The sequence below is a fragment of the Balaenoptera physalus genome (assembly GCF_965194825.1).
Source record: "Balaenoptera physalus genome assembly, chromosome: 1".
Taxonomy (NCBI): Eukaryota; Metazoa; Chordata; class Mammalia; order Artiodactyla; family Balaenopteridae; genus Balaenoptera; species Balaenoptera physalus.
Window position 1 is genome coordinate 192,039,604 of NC_138882.1, and position 16,308 is coordinate 192,055,911.

At 58.1% G+C, this 16,308-nt stretch overlaps 1 protein-coding gene across 4 annotated transcripts in view; it reads left to right on the top strand.

Moving 5' to 3' along the window:
• Nucleotides 1-16,308, top strand: part of CHD5 (chromodomain helicase DNA binding protein 5) — a 65,735-nt gene that overhangs the window by 35,224 nt on the left and 14,203 nt on the right. For all 4 annotated transcript variants that reach the window (XM_082469349.1, XM_082469350.1, XM_082469351.1 and 1 more), the window contains 18 exons: nucleotides 1,145-1,282; nucleotides 1,376-1,497; nucleotides 2,310-2,483; nucleotides 2,864-3,005; nucleotides 4,230-4,361; nucleotides 7,066-7,183; nucleotides 8,534-8,658; nucleotides 9,740-9,971; nucleotides 10,162-10,272; nucleotides 10,525-10,697; nucleotides 11,230-11,404; nucleotides 11,866-11,958; nucleotides 12,159-12,247; nucleotides 12,567-12,700; nucleotides 13,126-13,270; nucleotides 13,656-13,815; nucleotides 15,850-15,929; nucleotides 16,174-16,306. In XM_082469349.1, the coding sequence (XP_082325475.1) occupies nucleotides 1,145-1,282; nucleotides 1,376-1,497; nucleotides 2,310-2,483; nucleotides 2,864-3,005; nucleotides 4,230-4,361; nucleotides 7,066-7,183; nucleotides 8,534-8,658; nucleotides 9,740-9,971; nucleotides 10,162-10,272; nucleotides 10,525-10,697; nucleotides 11,230-11,404; nucleotides 11,866-11,958; nucleotides 12,159-12,247; nucleotides 12,567-12,700; nucleotides 13,126-13,270; nucleotides 13,656-13,815; nucleotides 15,850-15,929; nucleotides 16,174-16,306 (2,476 nt within the window). The remainder of the gene's footprint in view (nucleotides 1-1,144; nucleotides 1,283-1,375; nucleotides 1,498-2,309; nucleotides 2,484-2,863; nucleotides 3,006-4,229; nucleotides 4,362-7,065; nucleotides 7,184-8,533; nucleotides 8,659-9,739; nucleotides 9,972-10,161; nucleotides 10,273-10,524; nucleotides 10,698-11,229; nucleotides 11,405-11,865; nucleotides 11,959-12,158; nucleotides 12,248-12,566; nucleotides 12,701-13,125; nucleotides 13,271-13,655; nucleotides 13,816-15,849; nucleotides 15,930-16,173; nucleotides 16,307-16,308) is intronic.

Consider the following 16,308-nt stretch of genomic DNA (forward strand, 5'->3'; position numbering starts at 1 on the left):
TCAAATGGCAATTCTATGTGTAATTTTGTTTGTTTGTTTGTTTTTGTTTTTATATTATTTTTAAAAAATTTTATTGGAGTATAGTCGATTTACAATGTTGTCTTAGTTTCAGGTGTACAGTAAAGTGAATCAGTTATACATATACATATATCCATTCTTTTTTAGATTCTTTTCCCATATAGGTCATTACAGAGTATTGAGTAGAGTTCCCTGTGCCATACAGTAGGTCCTTATTAGTTATCTATTTTATATATAGTAGTGTGTATATGTCAATCCCAATCTCCCAATTTATCCCTCCCCCTGTTTTTCCCCGTAACCGTAAGTCTGTTTTCTACATCTGTGACTCTGTTTCTGTCTTGTAAAAAAGTTCATTTGTACCATTTTTTTAGATTCCACATATAAGCGATATCATATGATATTTGTCTTTGTCTGACTTACTTCACTCGGTATGACAATTTCTAGGTCTATCCATGTTGCTGCAAATGGCATTGTTTCATTCTTTTTTTATGGCTGAGTAATATTCTATTGTATATATGTACCATATCTTCTTTATCCATTCCTCTGTTGATGGAAACTTACATTGTTTCCATGTCTTGGCTATTGTAAATAGTGCTGCAGTGAACATTGGGGTGTGTGTATCTTTTCGAATTATGGTTTTCTTCGGATATATGCCCAGGAGTGGGATTGCTGGATCATATGGTAGCTCTATTTTTAGTTTTTTAAGGAATCTCCATACCGTTCTCCATACTATGTGTAATTTTTCCAGGAACAGACTTGCCCTTTTAATTCTTGTGGCATTCCTCCTATAGACAGTATTGCTCCCTTTTTACAGGTGAGGAGACTGAGGCTTGGGGAGGTTAATTACCTTGATCAAGGTCTAGCTCAAAAGAGCAGGGCCGGTGCACACCCAGGTGCCGCCTACAGGCTCCCCTCTGCCTCTCTCAGCCCTTCCCCGCTCTCTTGGGGAAGTTGCTCTGGGCCTCAGCTGACCCCTTCGCTCAGTGGCCTGTGTCTTCCTCTCAGTCCCAGGGCTCCCTGGGCTCTCTGGGGGTCCTGTCCACACTCCTCCTCGCCCCTTCGTCTCTGGAGACCTCGATCTGCTGCTCTCCCAGCTCTCCTCCCAAACGCCTCCCTTTCCCTCCAGAAAGAAGTGCAGATCAAATTCCACGTCCTGCTCACCTCCTACGAGCTCATCACCATCGACCAGGCCATTCTGGGCTCCATCGAGTGGGCCTGCCTCGTGGTGGATGAGGCCCACCGGCTCAAGAACAACCAGTCCAAGGTAGGAAGTGCTGACCGCTGGCTCCTGTGCTTCCTGGATGGGCCGGCCGCCTGGTGCCCCCTGACAGGCGGCCCCCTGTCCCCCCTCCCCAAGTTCTTTAGGGTCTTGAACAGCTACAAGATCGATTACAAGCTGCTGCTGACGGGGACCCCCCTTCAGAACAACCTGGAGGAGCTCTTCCACCTCCTCAATTTCCTGACTCCAGAGAGGTTCAAGTGAGTCAGGGGGCCGGCCGGGGAGGTGGGGTGGGGGGCAGCCAGGGAAGAGGGGTCAGTGCCCATCCCGGCTCTGGGGCTGCTCGCTGGACCTCGGTTTCCTCACCAGTAACATGGGAGTGTTAGCAGTGCGCTGCCCCATGCCGAGCCCCTGGGAAACATCTGCTGCTGCTAACCCTGTGGTTTTTCTCGGCTCTGCCCCTGAAGACCCCGGGGGTCCTCCTGGGCTCCTGTCCCTTCCCCACACCCCGGGCCCATTCCTGTCCCTCCACAAAGATCGAAGTGACCACATGGGGGGCAGCGATGGGAGGCAGAAGGCTGGGGTGGTGGTGGTGGAGACGGGGGTGAAGACGGAGCCCCGGCCTTCTTGTCTTCATCTGACCCCTCAGTTTCCTACTCAGGGGATTCAGGGTGGAGAATGCTGATTCTGGAATCAGGAGATGTAGATTCGAGGGCAGGCTGGACTGTATAGCCTTGGGCACCCATCAGCCTCAGTTTCCTTATCTGTGATATGGCTAAGAGTCCTAGAGACTGCATGTCCAGGACAGCTTTGAGGACAGGAAGGCATCCTGTGTGGCTGAGACAGCCGCGATGGGTGGGGGTGACACAGGCTTAGACAGAGACTGGAATGGCACCTAGGGCAGGGCCAGGGCTCCGTGGCCCACCAGCCAGCCTGCCCTGTGACAGGCCTGCCCTGTGACCCTCTGGCAGGTGGCCAGGGGCTGGCTGGCCCGCTCCCCCACCCCAGTCCTGGTTCCCTTTGCAGAGGGCTTTGGCCTGCTCCAGTCTCTCATCCCAGCTTTTTCTTGCAGCAACCTGGAGGGCTTCCTGGAGGAGTTTGCCGACATCTCCAAGGAAGACCAGATCAAGAAGCTGCATGACCTTCTGGGGCCGCACATGCTAAGGCGGCTCAAGGCTGATGTATTCAAGAACATGCCGGCCAAGACCGAGCTGATTGTCCGCGTGGAACTGAGCCAGATGCAGAAGTGAGCAGCCTGCCCCGTGTCCCCTGGGCTTGTCTTCTAGATCAGAAGGGCCTGACCTGGCCTTCCTGGGCTGCTGCCCCGGGTGGTTGGGAGCGCCTTTCAGCCCCGCCCAGGCCTCAACTCACCTTTTGCACACACTTCCTTCTTGGGGCCTCTTAGATTTCAGTGACCAGGGTTGGGGCTTCCTGGGTCCTTGCACTGTCCCCGAGCAACTTGCTGGGCAGCGCCAGGCCTGTGGCTTCACCTCTCGGGGCTCCCCTTGGTCTTTCTGTAACCGGTACTTGGGCAGCAGCCCCCAGGCTCCCCGCAGAGCAGAGTGCCCTCTCGGAGGCTGGTGTGGCCAGGTGTATCCAGCTTGCCTTTCCTCCTTCCTCTGGCAGGAAGTACTACAAGTTCATCCTCACGCGGAACTTCGAGGCGCTGAACTCCAAGGGGGGCGGGAACCAGGTGTCACTGCTGAACATCATGATGGACCTGAAGAAGTGTTGCAACCATCCTTACCTCTTCCCCGTGGCCGCTGTGGTAGGTCCCCGTGGCTGCCACTGTGGCCACCGTGATAGGTGCCCTTGACCACCATGGTGAGTGCCTGAGGCTGCTGTGGAAGGGGCCTGAGGCCGTGGTAGGTGCATGTGGCTGTGCTGTGGTGGGTTTTCTGTGGCCCTCGTGGCAAGCAGCTGTGGCCGCCATGGTGCCCCTGGCTGCTGGGGCAGGTGCTCAGGCCCTCAGCTGCCAGTCCTCCCTGAGAATGATTTGGAGGTGATATAGGTCCCCACTGTGCCAGAAGTATCTGAAAACCTACCTCTGTCCACTGCTCAGCCAGGCCCTCTCCTTCTCTGGACCCCTTCTCGTGACCATAAACTAATGGGGGGCATCGTGGCACCACAGAATCCCCTCCAGCCTCAGCGTCAGGCGACCCCAGGCCAGGATTCCGAGGGCTGACCTGGCAGTCGGGGAGGCCTGGGTGGGGCCCCCAGGTGATCTGATGTGCAGCCCTGGCTGAGAGACTGGACCCCCAGTCAGACCCCCGGCTCCAGTCCTGTGGTCTCAGGACAGTCAGTGGTCCTCTTGGGGCCCCAGGTTTATCCTCTACGAAATGGGGACAATAACAGCAGCCCCCTGAAAGCATGAGGACCAGACCAGGAAGTCCACGTCAGTGCCCTTGGAGAGAGCCCGGAACAGCAGTGCTCACTGAGGTCACGGCTATTCTGGTTCTAATTTACACCTTCCCCTTCCCCCATCCCTGCCCCGAAACAAGGAGGCCAGTGCAGAGTTAGGCGTGGAGGCCGTACTGTGGGTGACCTAGACTCAGCCAGCCCCAGGCTGATCTCACCATGGTGGCCCAGCAGAGGCCTTTGGGCTAAGGTTCTGCCCAGCTTGGGGGGCCGGGTTGGCCTTGCCTGGATGTGCCCTGCAGTGACTGCAGAGGCCAGGCCACATTCCCGCTGGGAAGGCCGGCTTGGCTCAAGACTCTGTGTCATCCTTCCGTCCTCTGATGCCTGTGGTCTTGGTGGAGTGCCAGCAGGGGGAGATGGAGGGCAGGGCCGGCAAGTCTGAGCCCTGCCTGGGGACCGCGGCGCTGGGAGCATCCGTGTGACCTGCCCATACGCCCTGCAGAGCCTGGCCTGACCCGGGCTTGGGCTCGGTGCTCCACCCACTGTTGGGCCCTTGTCCACTCTCTGGGGCCTCTGGTGCAGAGTCAGAGAGGAGGGGGAGCCCCCAGTGCCCCACCTTCTGCTGTGTCCACAGGAGGCCCCTGTCCTGCCCAATGGCTCCTATGATGGCAGCTCTCTGGTCAAGTCGTCAGGGAAGCTCATGCTGCTGCAGAAGATGCTCAAGAAACTGCGGGACGAAGGGCACCGTGTGCTTATCTTCTCCCAGGTGAGCTGCCCCCAGGTGGCTGCTGGCCTCCCTGCCTTCCCTAGCCCAACCCCACACCTGCAGAGGGCGTCCTGCCCCCACTAGCTGAGGGCACAACCTGCCAGCAGCCCTCAGGGCCCGATGCCATCCCCGTGTGGGTTGTTTGTCAAAAGTCGCTCCTCTGGGCCCTGGTGTGATGCAGCCAAGGAGAGCTGGTTGGGTGCCAAGTTCAAGGTGCTCAGGGCATGTTGGGGGGGAGGACCAAGGTCCTGGAGCTTCTGTCCAGGCTGGGATGACAGCCCTCTCCTCTCACCCTTGCAGCCCAGCTTCTCATGAAGGTGGGGCCCTGTGGTGGGGGCAGCTTGGTGGGGGGGTGTGTGTGTCCCTCTTTCTAGCTTGATCCTGAAATTGCACTTGCAGCATCACTTTTTGGGCGGTCAGAGGCAAAGCTGTCCAGCCCCAGGGATTTGTTTGTCTGTGCGCTTCCTTTATCCTTTTGCATCTGTCATATGTGCGGCTCTGTGCTAGGCATGGGGATCCAGCTCTTGTCCTCAAGACCCTCATAGTCTAGTGTGGGAGATGGAGGTTAGAGACAGTTATCCAACCCCAAGGTCATCTCTGTGATGGGGGTCAGGGATGGCCCTAGGCTCCTGGTGTGAAAAACGTTCCACGGTGGTGTGACTGAACCAGAGACTAGGAGGTGGGTCCTCTGTGTGCAACAGTCAGCGTGTAACAGCTGCTCCTGCCTGCAAGGCCCTGATCCCACCCTGGGCCTGCAGCAGGCTGAGGAATCTGGGGAAAGCTGACCAAGCCTGTGACTATGGGCTGAGCTGGAAACTGGATCCAGAATCCCCCAGCCCCCTGCGAACGTAAGACATGATTCTGGGCTGAGGCCCCAAGGGACCAAGTAGAGGGAACTGCACAACTTCTAGAAGTGTACACAGAGAGAAAGTGACAGCGATGGAGTCCTGCCAGCCAAAATAAGCCTGAAAACCCCAATTCCGAAACTCATGAAAACGTTCAGTGAGACATTGAATGAGACATCCCACAAAATAGTAAGCAGAATCCAAGTGGAAGGAACAATAGAATAGCCTGAAAAGAGTTCAAGTAAACACATTTAGGAACCTCAAAAATACCAGAAGTGACACTCATAAATCAAGAAGAAATCGATTAAGCAGAAGCAGCAAGAAATGAAATAAAACTAGCTGGATAGGAAAAGGATCTGCATGAAATGGAAAACAAAACATTTCAACAGATTGGATAAACTCTCAACACTGTTGAAGAGAATGGTGGTGAATGGGAACCTGGCATTGAGGAATTTCCCCAGAATGCAGCAGAGAGAGACAAAGATAAAACTGAGAAATTACATGGAGAATGCCGTGAGAGGCTCTGGTAATTGTGTACTAGGAGTTGCAGAAGAAGAAATGGAGAAAATGGCAAAGAAGTCAGACTTAATGAGAGTTTGCAGACAGACATGGAGAAAGATGTGAGGTCTCAGGTCTGAAGTGCACTCTGGAGTACCAAGCAAGATAAATACAGTAAGTCCCCTACATATGAACGAGTTCCATTCTGAGAGCGTGTTCATTAAGTCCAATTTGTTCGAAAGCCCAACAAAGTTAGCTTAGGTACCCAACTAACACAATCGGCTATATAGTACTGTACTGTAACAGGTTTATAAGACTTTTCACACAAATAACACATAAAAAACAAACAAACAAAAAATAAGGAAAACATTTTAAATCTTACAGTATAGTACCTTGAAAAGTACAATAGTACCAGCTACATCACTGCCGCTTTTACGCTTGCTTCCAGACATCCTGGGCTTGAAATAAAGATACTGTACTACTGTACTCTATACAGTACTGTACAGTAAAGTACACAAAAGCACAACCACTTGTAGAGGATGCATGCATATGACAATGTACGCCAGACACATGCAGTAACTTACGTGATTGGACATGCGAATGCACGTTTGTATCTTTGAAGGTTCACAACTTGAAGGTTTGTATGTAGGGGACTTACTGTATAAATAAAGGAAGCCCTAGGCACATCATAGGGAAAATGCCACACTTCAGACCTAGTATCTACAAAGGAATGACAATCAGACTGTCCTCAGATTTCACATCAGCAACAATAGGTGGCAGAAGACAACTGCAAAACCTTCAATACACTGCCGGAAAATGGTGACTGATAATTTTATATCCAGCCAAACTATCTCTCCAGATTGATTATGGGAGGAATATGGGAGCTCAGAAGGGACTGCTTTTCTCTTCTCATAGGAAAGGGTGAAATCTGGGAAGACATCACAGAGGAGGTGCTGTTTGAGTTTCCTAGGCGGTAAGGGGGTGGGAAGAGAGTTCAGGTAATTTGGGATGGTTGGAGAGTATGAAGGAAGCATTGGGAAATGAAGCCCAGATGGGCTGGGCACCAATCCTGCAAGCCTGGAATGCCAAGGTGAGGATTTGGGGCCTTATCCTGTGAGGAGAGAGCAGGGAGGCGCGTGCTTAGAGCCGTGTCTTAGGCAGGTGGCTGTGGGGCTGGTGTGGGGGATGGAGTGGCTCCGGGGGTTGAGGTTGGAGGCTGCATTCTTCAGAGAACGGCCCTGCATCAGGTCTGCCTGGGTCCCACCTGTCTCCCCACTCAGCAGGCTGCTCTGTCCTCTCCCCCACCTGTCATGGGGTCCCTGCTCTGCGGCAGTGCCTCAGGCATACCGTGTCCCCTGCAGATGACCAAGATGCTGGACCTCCTGGAGGACTTCCTGGAGTATGAGGGCTACAAATATGAGCGGATTGATGGTGGCATCACCGGGGGCCTCCGGCAAGAGGCGATTGACAGATTCAACGGTACCCCCGCCCCACCCCATCCCGGGGCCCCGTCTGCCTCTCCTCCTACGCTAGGCTCTTAGCCAGACCACCCAACTCATGGTCAGGGTAGCTGCTCCTCAAACGGCCGAAGAAAGCAGACCAGTCCTTAGGTCCTAATAGCTGGTAAAAGGGATTCATTCCGTGGAACTTTCCAGGGGCCTGCTGGGGTGCAAGAAGCCAGTAGATAACACTTGCTCAGAGCTGAGAAACAGACAAGGAGGAAGGCAGAAGGGGAGGAAAATCCCTCTGTTACTAAATGAAGCTGGTGCTGAGGGTCTGGCCAGCACCTGTGGGCTTCTGGTATGGACACCAGCTAAACCTCCAGTTATAAGCAGGGCCGGATGGGGCCTGTCCCCAGAACACAGGCTGCGGGGAGGGCCAGAGCTGAGCAGCGCTCCCTTAGAGGAAGGACAGAGGGAAGGGCAGGGCCACACAGGCCCAAACTTCCAACCTGCTCTCTTGCTTGCCTGGGAAGGGGAGGTGAGGGGGGCAGGCCAGGAGCTGGCTCTGGAGTGGAGGAAACCTCTGGAGGGGGAAGTGGTCCAGCGCCTCTTTAGTGGCAGGTTTGCAGCAAGTGCTGATGAGCTCTCTTTCCCTGGGGCCTGTGGCTGCTTCCCGCCTTCCACCCTCAGAACAGGGCTGGGGTCCCACGGCTCCAAAACCCAAAGCAGCGACTCCTGTGCAGTTTCAGCATCTAGATGCGGCCCCAGCACACGTCTAAGTGGGAAGCATCAGGAGTATCGGACCCCTGTTTGCAGCTCGAGTAGGTGCCATGGTCAGTCCCAGGTCACTCAGTGAAGGGCCCTGATGGGCCTCAAAACCAGCTGTCCTGCCACAGTGGGCACTGACCAGAGGGTCGGCCTGGGTCCTGGAGCTGTGACCCTGAGTGTTCCTTGGCTGCTCTGACAGCATCACGGGCAGGGGAGCTGTGAGGGCGGGAAGGACCGAGTTCTCCAGGGCTCCCTGGGGCCTGACCCTCAGGGGCTCTGCCCGTATTTGCTGGCTGTTTGCAGTTTCTTCTTTGCCCGCCTGGGCTTTGAAAATTGGTTCCTTCTCATTCTGGCTCCATCCTGTTGGCTCAGGGCTCAGAGCTGGGGGATCCATAGGGCTCAGGTGGGCTGCTCTGTCCCCCCGCCCGGGGCCCCCGGCCTCCTGCAGCTTCCCTGAGCACAGCTCAGGCCATTGTTACCTGTGATGGGGTCACAGTTCTAGCCCTCCCTGCCCCGGTCTCCCCTCCAGCTCTCCCGTCTGCCATCCACCTGTCCCCACCCCTACCCCTCTGGGTGTGCCCCTCACTCACCCCGCTGGGCGCCCACCTCTCTTCCTCAGCCCCTGGGGCCCAGCAGTTCTGCTTCCTCCTCTCGACCCGGGCAGGTGGCCTGGGCATCAACCTGGCCACGGCGGACACGGTCATCATCTACGACTCAGACTGGAACCCGCACAATGACATCCAGGTGTGTGGCCCTGACACCAGAACCCTCTAAGAGGGCCCCTCGCTGACCCTGGCTCTGTGGGCTTTCCCTCCCTCCCCCCCACAGACTGTCTCAGGGCTTTACCTCTCCCTGGACCCGCCTCGTGGAGTCCCAGCCCCAAGAGGGACCTGGGAGGTGAGCCCCTCCAGCTCCTTCATTGTACAAAAGAGGAAACAGCCCAGGGAGGGCAGGGGATGTGTCCAAGAACACGCAGTGATCTGTGTGACCATGACCCCTGGTCTGTCCCATCAGTCTTAGGGTCAAGGCCGTGGAGTGGGGCAGGATGAGGGGGTCCTGGGACCCAGAGGGGGCCAGTTTGGGAGGAACAGGAAAATAGAGTTTAGGGGACAAGGCCTGTGGAGGTGGGGAGAGGAAGAGATGGAGGCGGGGGCAATGGGGCTGATGAGGAAGGATGGGAGGGTTGGGGGGCAGGGGTGGTGAGAGTAGAGACACACTCTGCTGTCCATGGCCACCCCTCTCGGGGCAGGGCCGGGCACGTACACACTTTACACTCTTGGGGCGCACACACAAACTCATGTCTCATGCACACGTGTGTGCACCCGTGCACAGTCACCCACACAGATCTAATCACACCGATCACGTCATGCGGACACCTCATGCGCAAATCCCCGGGCATGTCCTCATGTCACACCCTGTCCTCGCAGGGTGGCTGTGCATCTCCAACAGGTGGGCTCACAGTCCCACTAGTGGTCACTCCCGGGGAGCTGCAGCCCCCGTCTCGGCATGAGCACCATCAGAGCCTCGTGTGGCTTCATTACGTCAGGCACACTGGCCACACTGCCGCTCACACCGCTGCCTTGCACACCTGCAGTCACACCGAGTTCCATCTGCACAGGCACCCCGGCCCGCAGGAGGCCACACAGGACGCGAGCACAGCTGCCCTGGTGCACACACATCTCCACGGGCCGTCAGGCAGCTGGTTCCACGCAGAGCGCGCTCAGGAGCCCATGTGCATGTCTCCCCCTGCCCTCCAGTGCCTGACCCTGAGCCCCCAGCCCTCTCTCGGTTGAGCTATGGGTGCTAAGCTGCAGGTCGCCCGCAGGCCTTCAGCCGCGCCCACCGCATCGGGCAGAACAAGAAGGTGATGATCTACCGCTTCGTGACGCGGGCCTCGGTGGAGGAGCGCATCACGCAGGTGGCCAAGCGCAAGATGATGCTCACGCACCTGGTGGTGCGGCCGGGCCTGGGCTCCAAGTCCGGCTCCATGACCAAGCAGGAGCTGGACGACATCCTCAAGTTCGGCACGGAGGAGCTCTTCAAGGACGACGTGGAGGGTGGGTATCCCGGCTGCCGGGGCACGGGGGGTGGGGTTCGTCCTGCTCGAGACACTCCCTTCCCAGGGCATCTCCAGTGTGCAGCCTTTCCCGCCTCTGCTCCCCCCTCCTGGCCAGGATGGGCAGGGCCAGGGTGGCATCTCTGGGTGCTGCCCCCCCAGCTCTGCGGCCCCCCACCTCTGTCCTACAGGCATGATGTCTCAGGGCCAGAGGCCCGCCACGCCCATCCCTGATGTCCAGTCCTCCAAAGGGGGAGCCCTGGCCGCCAGCGCGAAGAAAAAGCACGGCAGCACCCCGCCAGGTAGGGGCCCACCCAGCCCAGCCCCCAGACCTCCTGTACCCCGGATGGCTGCTCCTGGAGAGGAAGGGGGCCCCCCAAACCCATTTTGTCAGGTTCCCCCGCCTGTGGACTGTAGCTGAGCAGGCAGTGGGCTGTTACATTCTCTGATCACCATGCTCCTCAGTTGCAAGCCCTGGAGGGGACTGGGAAGGGCCACTGTCTGGAATCTGTTCTGGTGGGGGTCCCCCAACTCTGCACCCTGTCTGCCCCCAGGTGACAACAAGGACGTGGAGGACAGCAGTGTGATCCACTACGATGATGCGGCCATCTCCAAGCTGCTGGACCGCAACCAGGACGCCACGGACGACACGGAGCTGCAGAACATGAATGAATACCTGAGCTCCTTCAAGGTGGCGCAGTACGTGGTGCGCGAGGAGGACGGCGTGGTAAGCCCCGCCCCTCCTCGGCCCCGCCCTCAGTGACCACGCCCCTCCCTTCAGCGGCTCCACCCATCTGCGGCCGCACCCCTACCGCAGCTTCTCCATCTACGCTCCGAAACCGATTATCCCGAAGGCCGGCTCCCTGGTCTCTCCTGAGTGGGCCCTCCACCCTCCACGCGGACCCTGGGTGCTAATTATTCTTCCACGTGCCAGTTTTCCTTTTGAAACTGGGGGCCTCCTGAGGACAAGGGTGGGGCTTATTCTGTTCTATACCCCAGTGCCTGGCACAAGGCCAGGGAATACTTGTAGAGTGAATGAATGAGTGAATGAATGAATGAATTACTGCGGCAGGAGCAGGAAGAGGAAGAACATGTGGGGGGCTGGGGGTGATCAGGGAAGGCTTCCTGGAGCAGGCAGGCTTTCCAGTTCCTCCTTGAGCCCCTAGAGGGTGAGGTGTGATAGAGGCAGCGAGGCCTCCTAGGGGCGGAGATGCGCGCGGGCCCCGCCCTCACGGAGCCCATGGCTCCTGCGTGCCCAGGAGGAGGTGGAGCGGGAGATCATCAAGCAGGAGGAGAACGTGGACCCCGACTACTGGGAGAAGCTGCTCCGGCACCACTACGAGCAGCAGCAGGAGGACCTGGCCCGCAACCTGGGCAAGGGCAAGCGCGTCCGCAAGCAGGTCAACTACAACGACGCCTCCCAGGAGGACCAGGGTGTGTGTCCCGGCGGGCAGGATCGTGCCGGCGGGGAGGGCATCCCTGTGGCGGGAAGCCCTGGGCGTGGGAGAGTAGCAGCCGTGTGGAGTGGCCTGAGCCGGGAGGCGATGGGGAGAGCTTCTCGGAGAAAGGGGGCTCCGGGGCGGGTGTGGGGTGTTGGGTGTTTGGGGGAACAAGATGGGTAGTGGTTCAGTGACTTCACGGCTGGTGGTGTGCCTTTAGGCAAGCCTCAGTTTCTCTGTCTGTAAAATAGGGACAACGATGGTATGAGGTCTTAGGATGTAGTGTAGGGTTGTAGGGATTCTACGGGAGCTCACAGGAAGTACATGAGGGCTGTTTCCGTTGTCACTGTTCTCGGGCTGGGGTGTAGGGGTTTGGTGTGCCCCTGGGTGTGGGGGGCTCGGGTGGGCTTCTGCTTGCACAGCTCACCCTGCACCCCTCTGCCTGACCCCCCACAGAGTGGCAGGACGAGCTCTCAGACAACCAGTCCGAATATTCCATTGGATCCGAGGACGAGGACGAGGACTTTGAAGAAAGGCCGGAAGGGCAGAGTGAGTCTCAGCGCGGGGCCGGGGCCCAGGCGGTGTGTCGGGGAGCTGGTGGTCGGCGTGGGGTGCCCCGGGGGCATCAGGACAAGCATCTATCCTCCGGAGTGGGTCCTGAGGGGCCTGCTGTCCTGGGGCGAGCTGCTGGGTGGGTTGGGTCAGGACCCCGGGCCCGGCTGAGGGGTCGTGGCGGGCTGCTCCCCCAGGTGGACGGCGACAATCCAGGAGGCAGCTGAAGAGCGACAGGGACAAGCCCCTGCCCCCGCTTCTCGCCCGGGTCGGCGGCAACATAGAGGTGGGGCCTGCGTGCACACCCCGCTTTCCCAGCTCCCCTTCCCCAGATTTCTCTCGTCCCCTTTCAGAGCAAAGAACTCCCGGCTGCTGCCACTCCCGGGGCGCGGAGGAGGGGCGGGAGGAGGGGCGGGAGGGCCGGGGGGTCACGCTGGGTCAGTGCCAAGTAGAGGTGGGCCTGGGACAGGCCCTGGTCTGGGCCGTGCCCCTCTGGGTCCTGCCCCCGCTGGAGACCCCTGCTCCTCCGTGCCCCTCCCTTCCCTGTGCTTTTCTTCCGCATCTCTGAATTCGCCGCTCCCTCACCCTGATCTCCACCGGCCCAGGTGCTGGGCTTCAACGCCCGACAGCGGAAGGCCTTTCTGAACGCCATCATGCGCTGGGGCATGCCCCCCCAGGACGCCTTCAACTCCCACTGGCTGGTGCGGGACCTTCGCGGGAAGAGTGAGAAGGAGTTTAGGTAAAGGGGCTGAGGCGGTGGCCCGGGGCGTGGCCGCCCGCCCTGCAGCGGGCAGGCTCCGGCGGGGCGAGCCAGCACGATGGGTGGCGTCTCCGCCGGGTTAAGGGCATCCGGAGAGCTCACTGCTGTCCGATGTTGGCGTGCCTGGGGTCCAGGCCTGGGCAGGGCTCATTGGCAGAGAATGCTGACCAGTCTCCTCTGCCAGAGCAGCTGGTGTTAACGGCAGCACAAAGGATCTGGGTTATCCGGGGCGAGGGCCGTCCCAGGAGGGTCCCCTGCCCGGGGGGCCTCTTCTGTCCTTCCCTGGGGCCTGACCCAGCCAGGCCTGGTTGGGAGGCAGGCGACGGGTGATGATTCCAGCCAGGAGGTCCCCCGGGGGTCCTGCTGGCCCCCCACTCCCTGAGCCCCGGTCCCCCCCACCCCAGAGCCTACGTGTCCCTCTTCATGCGGCACCTGTGTGAGCCGGGGGCTGACGGCGCGGAGACGTTCGCAGACGGCGTGCCCCGCGAGGGCCTCTCCAGGCAGCACGTGCTCACGCGCATCGGGGTCATGTCACTAGTTAGGAAGAAGGTGGGTGAGTAGCCTTTGCTGGGCTTTTCCTGGTGGCCGACCACGGCCCAGGTGTGCCCCTGGGGGGTCAGCGGGCAGAGGGCAAGTGCCTGGCTTTAGAGGGTCTGAGTCAGGCTAGAGGCATGGACCCACGATGCCTCTCTGGGTGGGGAAGTTGGAGGGGGTGGGGACTGGAGGCCGGGATGGCAGGTGGGGCCGGGCTGGGGGTAGGGGCTGGCAGGGGGGTTTGCAGTCAGAAGGGCATGTGGCTTGGCCAGCCTCGGGTGGAGGCGGCACCTCTGCCTCACCCCAAGCCTGGGACGCCCCTGGTCCCACGGGCTGCCCTGAGGCCCTCAGTTCTGAGCTCCGACCACCTCCCTCCCTGCTTCCCTCCCACCTGCCCCAGGTTCAGGAGTTTGAGCACGTCAATGGGAAGTACAGCACCCCGGATTTGATCCCGGAGGGGCCCGAGGGCAAGAAGCCAGGCGAGGTCATCTCCTCGGATCCCAATACACCAGTGCCTGCCAGCCCTGCCCACCTTCTGTCTGCCCCACTGGGCCTGCCAGGTCTGGGCTCTGTCGAGCAGGGGAGGGCACCTGGGTCACGGGAGGTGGCGAGACCCCACGTCCTCCCCACATCCCACAAGGGCTGGCCTCCCTCCCCGCCCAAAGCTTCTGGCTGCAGAAGTGTCACTCCCCTGAGAGATTTTCTTTTTAATGACAGCTTTTTTTTTTTTTTTTTTAGCACCTTTAATTATTTATTTATTTATTTATTTGGCTGTGTTGGGTCTTTGTTTCTGTGCGAGGGCTTCCTCTAGTTGCGGCAAGCGGGGGCCACTCTTCATCGCGGTGTGTGGGCCTCTCACTATCGTGGCCTCTCCCGTTGCGGAGCGCAGGCTCCAGACGCGCAGGCTCAGTAGTTGTGGCTCACGGGCCCAGTTGCTCCGCGGCATGTGGGATCCTCCCAGACCAGGGCTCGAACCCGTGTCCCCTGCATTGGCAGGCAGATTCTCAACCACTGCGCCACCAGGGAAGCCCAAATGACAGCTTTGAGATGTAGTTCACACACCACCGTGTTCCATCTTTAAAACTGTATTATCCAGTCGTTTCTAGTAGATTCATAGGATTGTGCAACCATTGCCTCTAATTCCAGAATGTTTTCATCACCCCAAAGAGAAACACATACTCATTAGCAGTGGCTCCACATTCCTTCTCCTCGTATCTTCCTCAGCAACCACTAATCTACTTTCCGTCTCTATGGGTTTGCCTATTCTGGACATTTCATGTAAATGAAATTATACACTATGTGGCCTTTTGTGCCCGGCTTCTTTCACTAGCATAATGTTTTCCAGGTTCATCCACGTTGTAGGGTATCAGCACTTCATTCCTTTCTGTGGCCGAATACTATTCCATTGTTTGGATCCACCACATTTTGTGTATCCACTCATCAGCTGATGGATTTTGGGTTGTTTCTACCTTTTGGCTATTGTGGATAATATTGTGAGTAACATTGCTTTGAACTTTTGTGTTCAACTGAAAACAAGTGTCTTCATTTCTCTTGGGCGTATAGCTAGCAATGGAATCACTGGGTCACATGGTATAACATTTTGAGGAACTGCCAGCCTTTCACAGCGACCACACCATTTTTCATTCCCACCAGCCACGTGTGAGGTTCCAGTTTCTCTACATCCTCACCAGCACTTATCTGACTTTTTGCTTACAGCCATCCTAGTGGGTGTGAAGGGGCGTTTCGTTGTGGTTTTGATTTGCATTTCTCTTTTGATTTGCATTTCTCTTTTTATTTGCATCTGTGATGGCTGAAGATGTTGAGAATCTTTTCATGGGCTTCTGGGCCATTTGTGCGTCTTCTTTGGAGAAATGTCGTTTCAGATCCTTTGTCCTTCTTTAATGGGTTATTTGCCTTTTTGGGGATTCGTGTGTTTATCTGGGCAAAGCGTCTTCTTCCCTCAGTCAGACCCCTCAGGCCGGGGGTGTCCTGCCTATCCCAGGTGACAGGTGAGGCCCCGAGAGGCTCAGCGCCTCTGAGGAGTCCTGCTTCTGGGCACAAGTGCCCTCTAGTTTACTAGACACGCCTAGCTTACTTCCTGGACCCGTGTGCCTGTGGGCAAGTCCCTTACCCTGCGAGCCCCGTTTTCTCATCCGTGATGTGGAGCCAGGATAGTGACCACCTTCCAGGGCTGCTCAGAGCACGTGGGTCACTGGCCCTTTGCAGGATCAAGAACTGACTCAGCGTGGGGGAGGCACGTGGCCAGTCAACCAGCCTGAAAGCCGGGACCACACCCAGCCGTCCTGGCTCCTAGTCTGGGCCTCCACCTACCTCACTTCCCTGCTTCCAGATGGGAGGCCCCCCACCCCCGCATGTAGCTCCGTCCTGTCGGCCCCTGGCTTTGGCCTCACTGGGCCCAGGGCCCTCCCACGCTCCTCACATTGCAGGCCTGGCCTGGGTGCTCTCGCTCACCTGGTTCACCTGTCCTTCTGGAGGTGCCGGGCCCGGGATCCTCTCTGACGCCCCATTTTCTGCCCTTCTCCCCCTCCCCGCCCCAGCTCACCTGTCTCACCCCGTCTCCCTTGATCTTTCAGACAAAATGGAAGCCCAGCTGGGCTACTTGGAAGAGAAGGAGCTGGGGGTGCAGAAGCCAAAGAAGCCCCCAGAAATCCAGGTATGGAAGATGCAGGTGTCTGGGCCCCTGTGGGGTGGGGGTGGGTCTGGGGACCTTCTCAGGCCTTGCCCAGGCAGCTGTCACTCAGGCCCCCTGGTTCCAAGTTCGAGCCTCTGTGTCTGGGGAGCGGGTTGGGAGCAAGCAGTGGGAGCCGGGAGAGTGGGTTCCGAGCCCAGCACCCCTCCCCTGCCTCCACTCCTGTTGAGGCTCCAGGCCCCGCAGCTCCCGAGTCTGTCCTCCCTAGGCCCTGCCAGCTGCCCTGGACAGAGCAGAGGGTGAGGACAAGCACGAGAACTCGGAGGGCAAGGAGAGGGCCCGAGAGGAGCGACTGGAGGAGACGGAGAAGGCCCAGCCCTCCCCCGAGCAGCTGCCGAAAGGT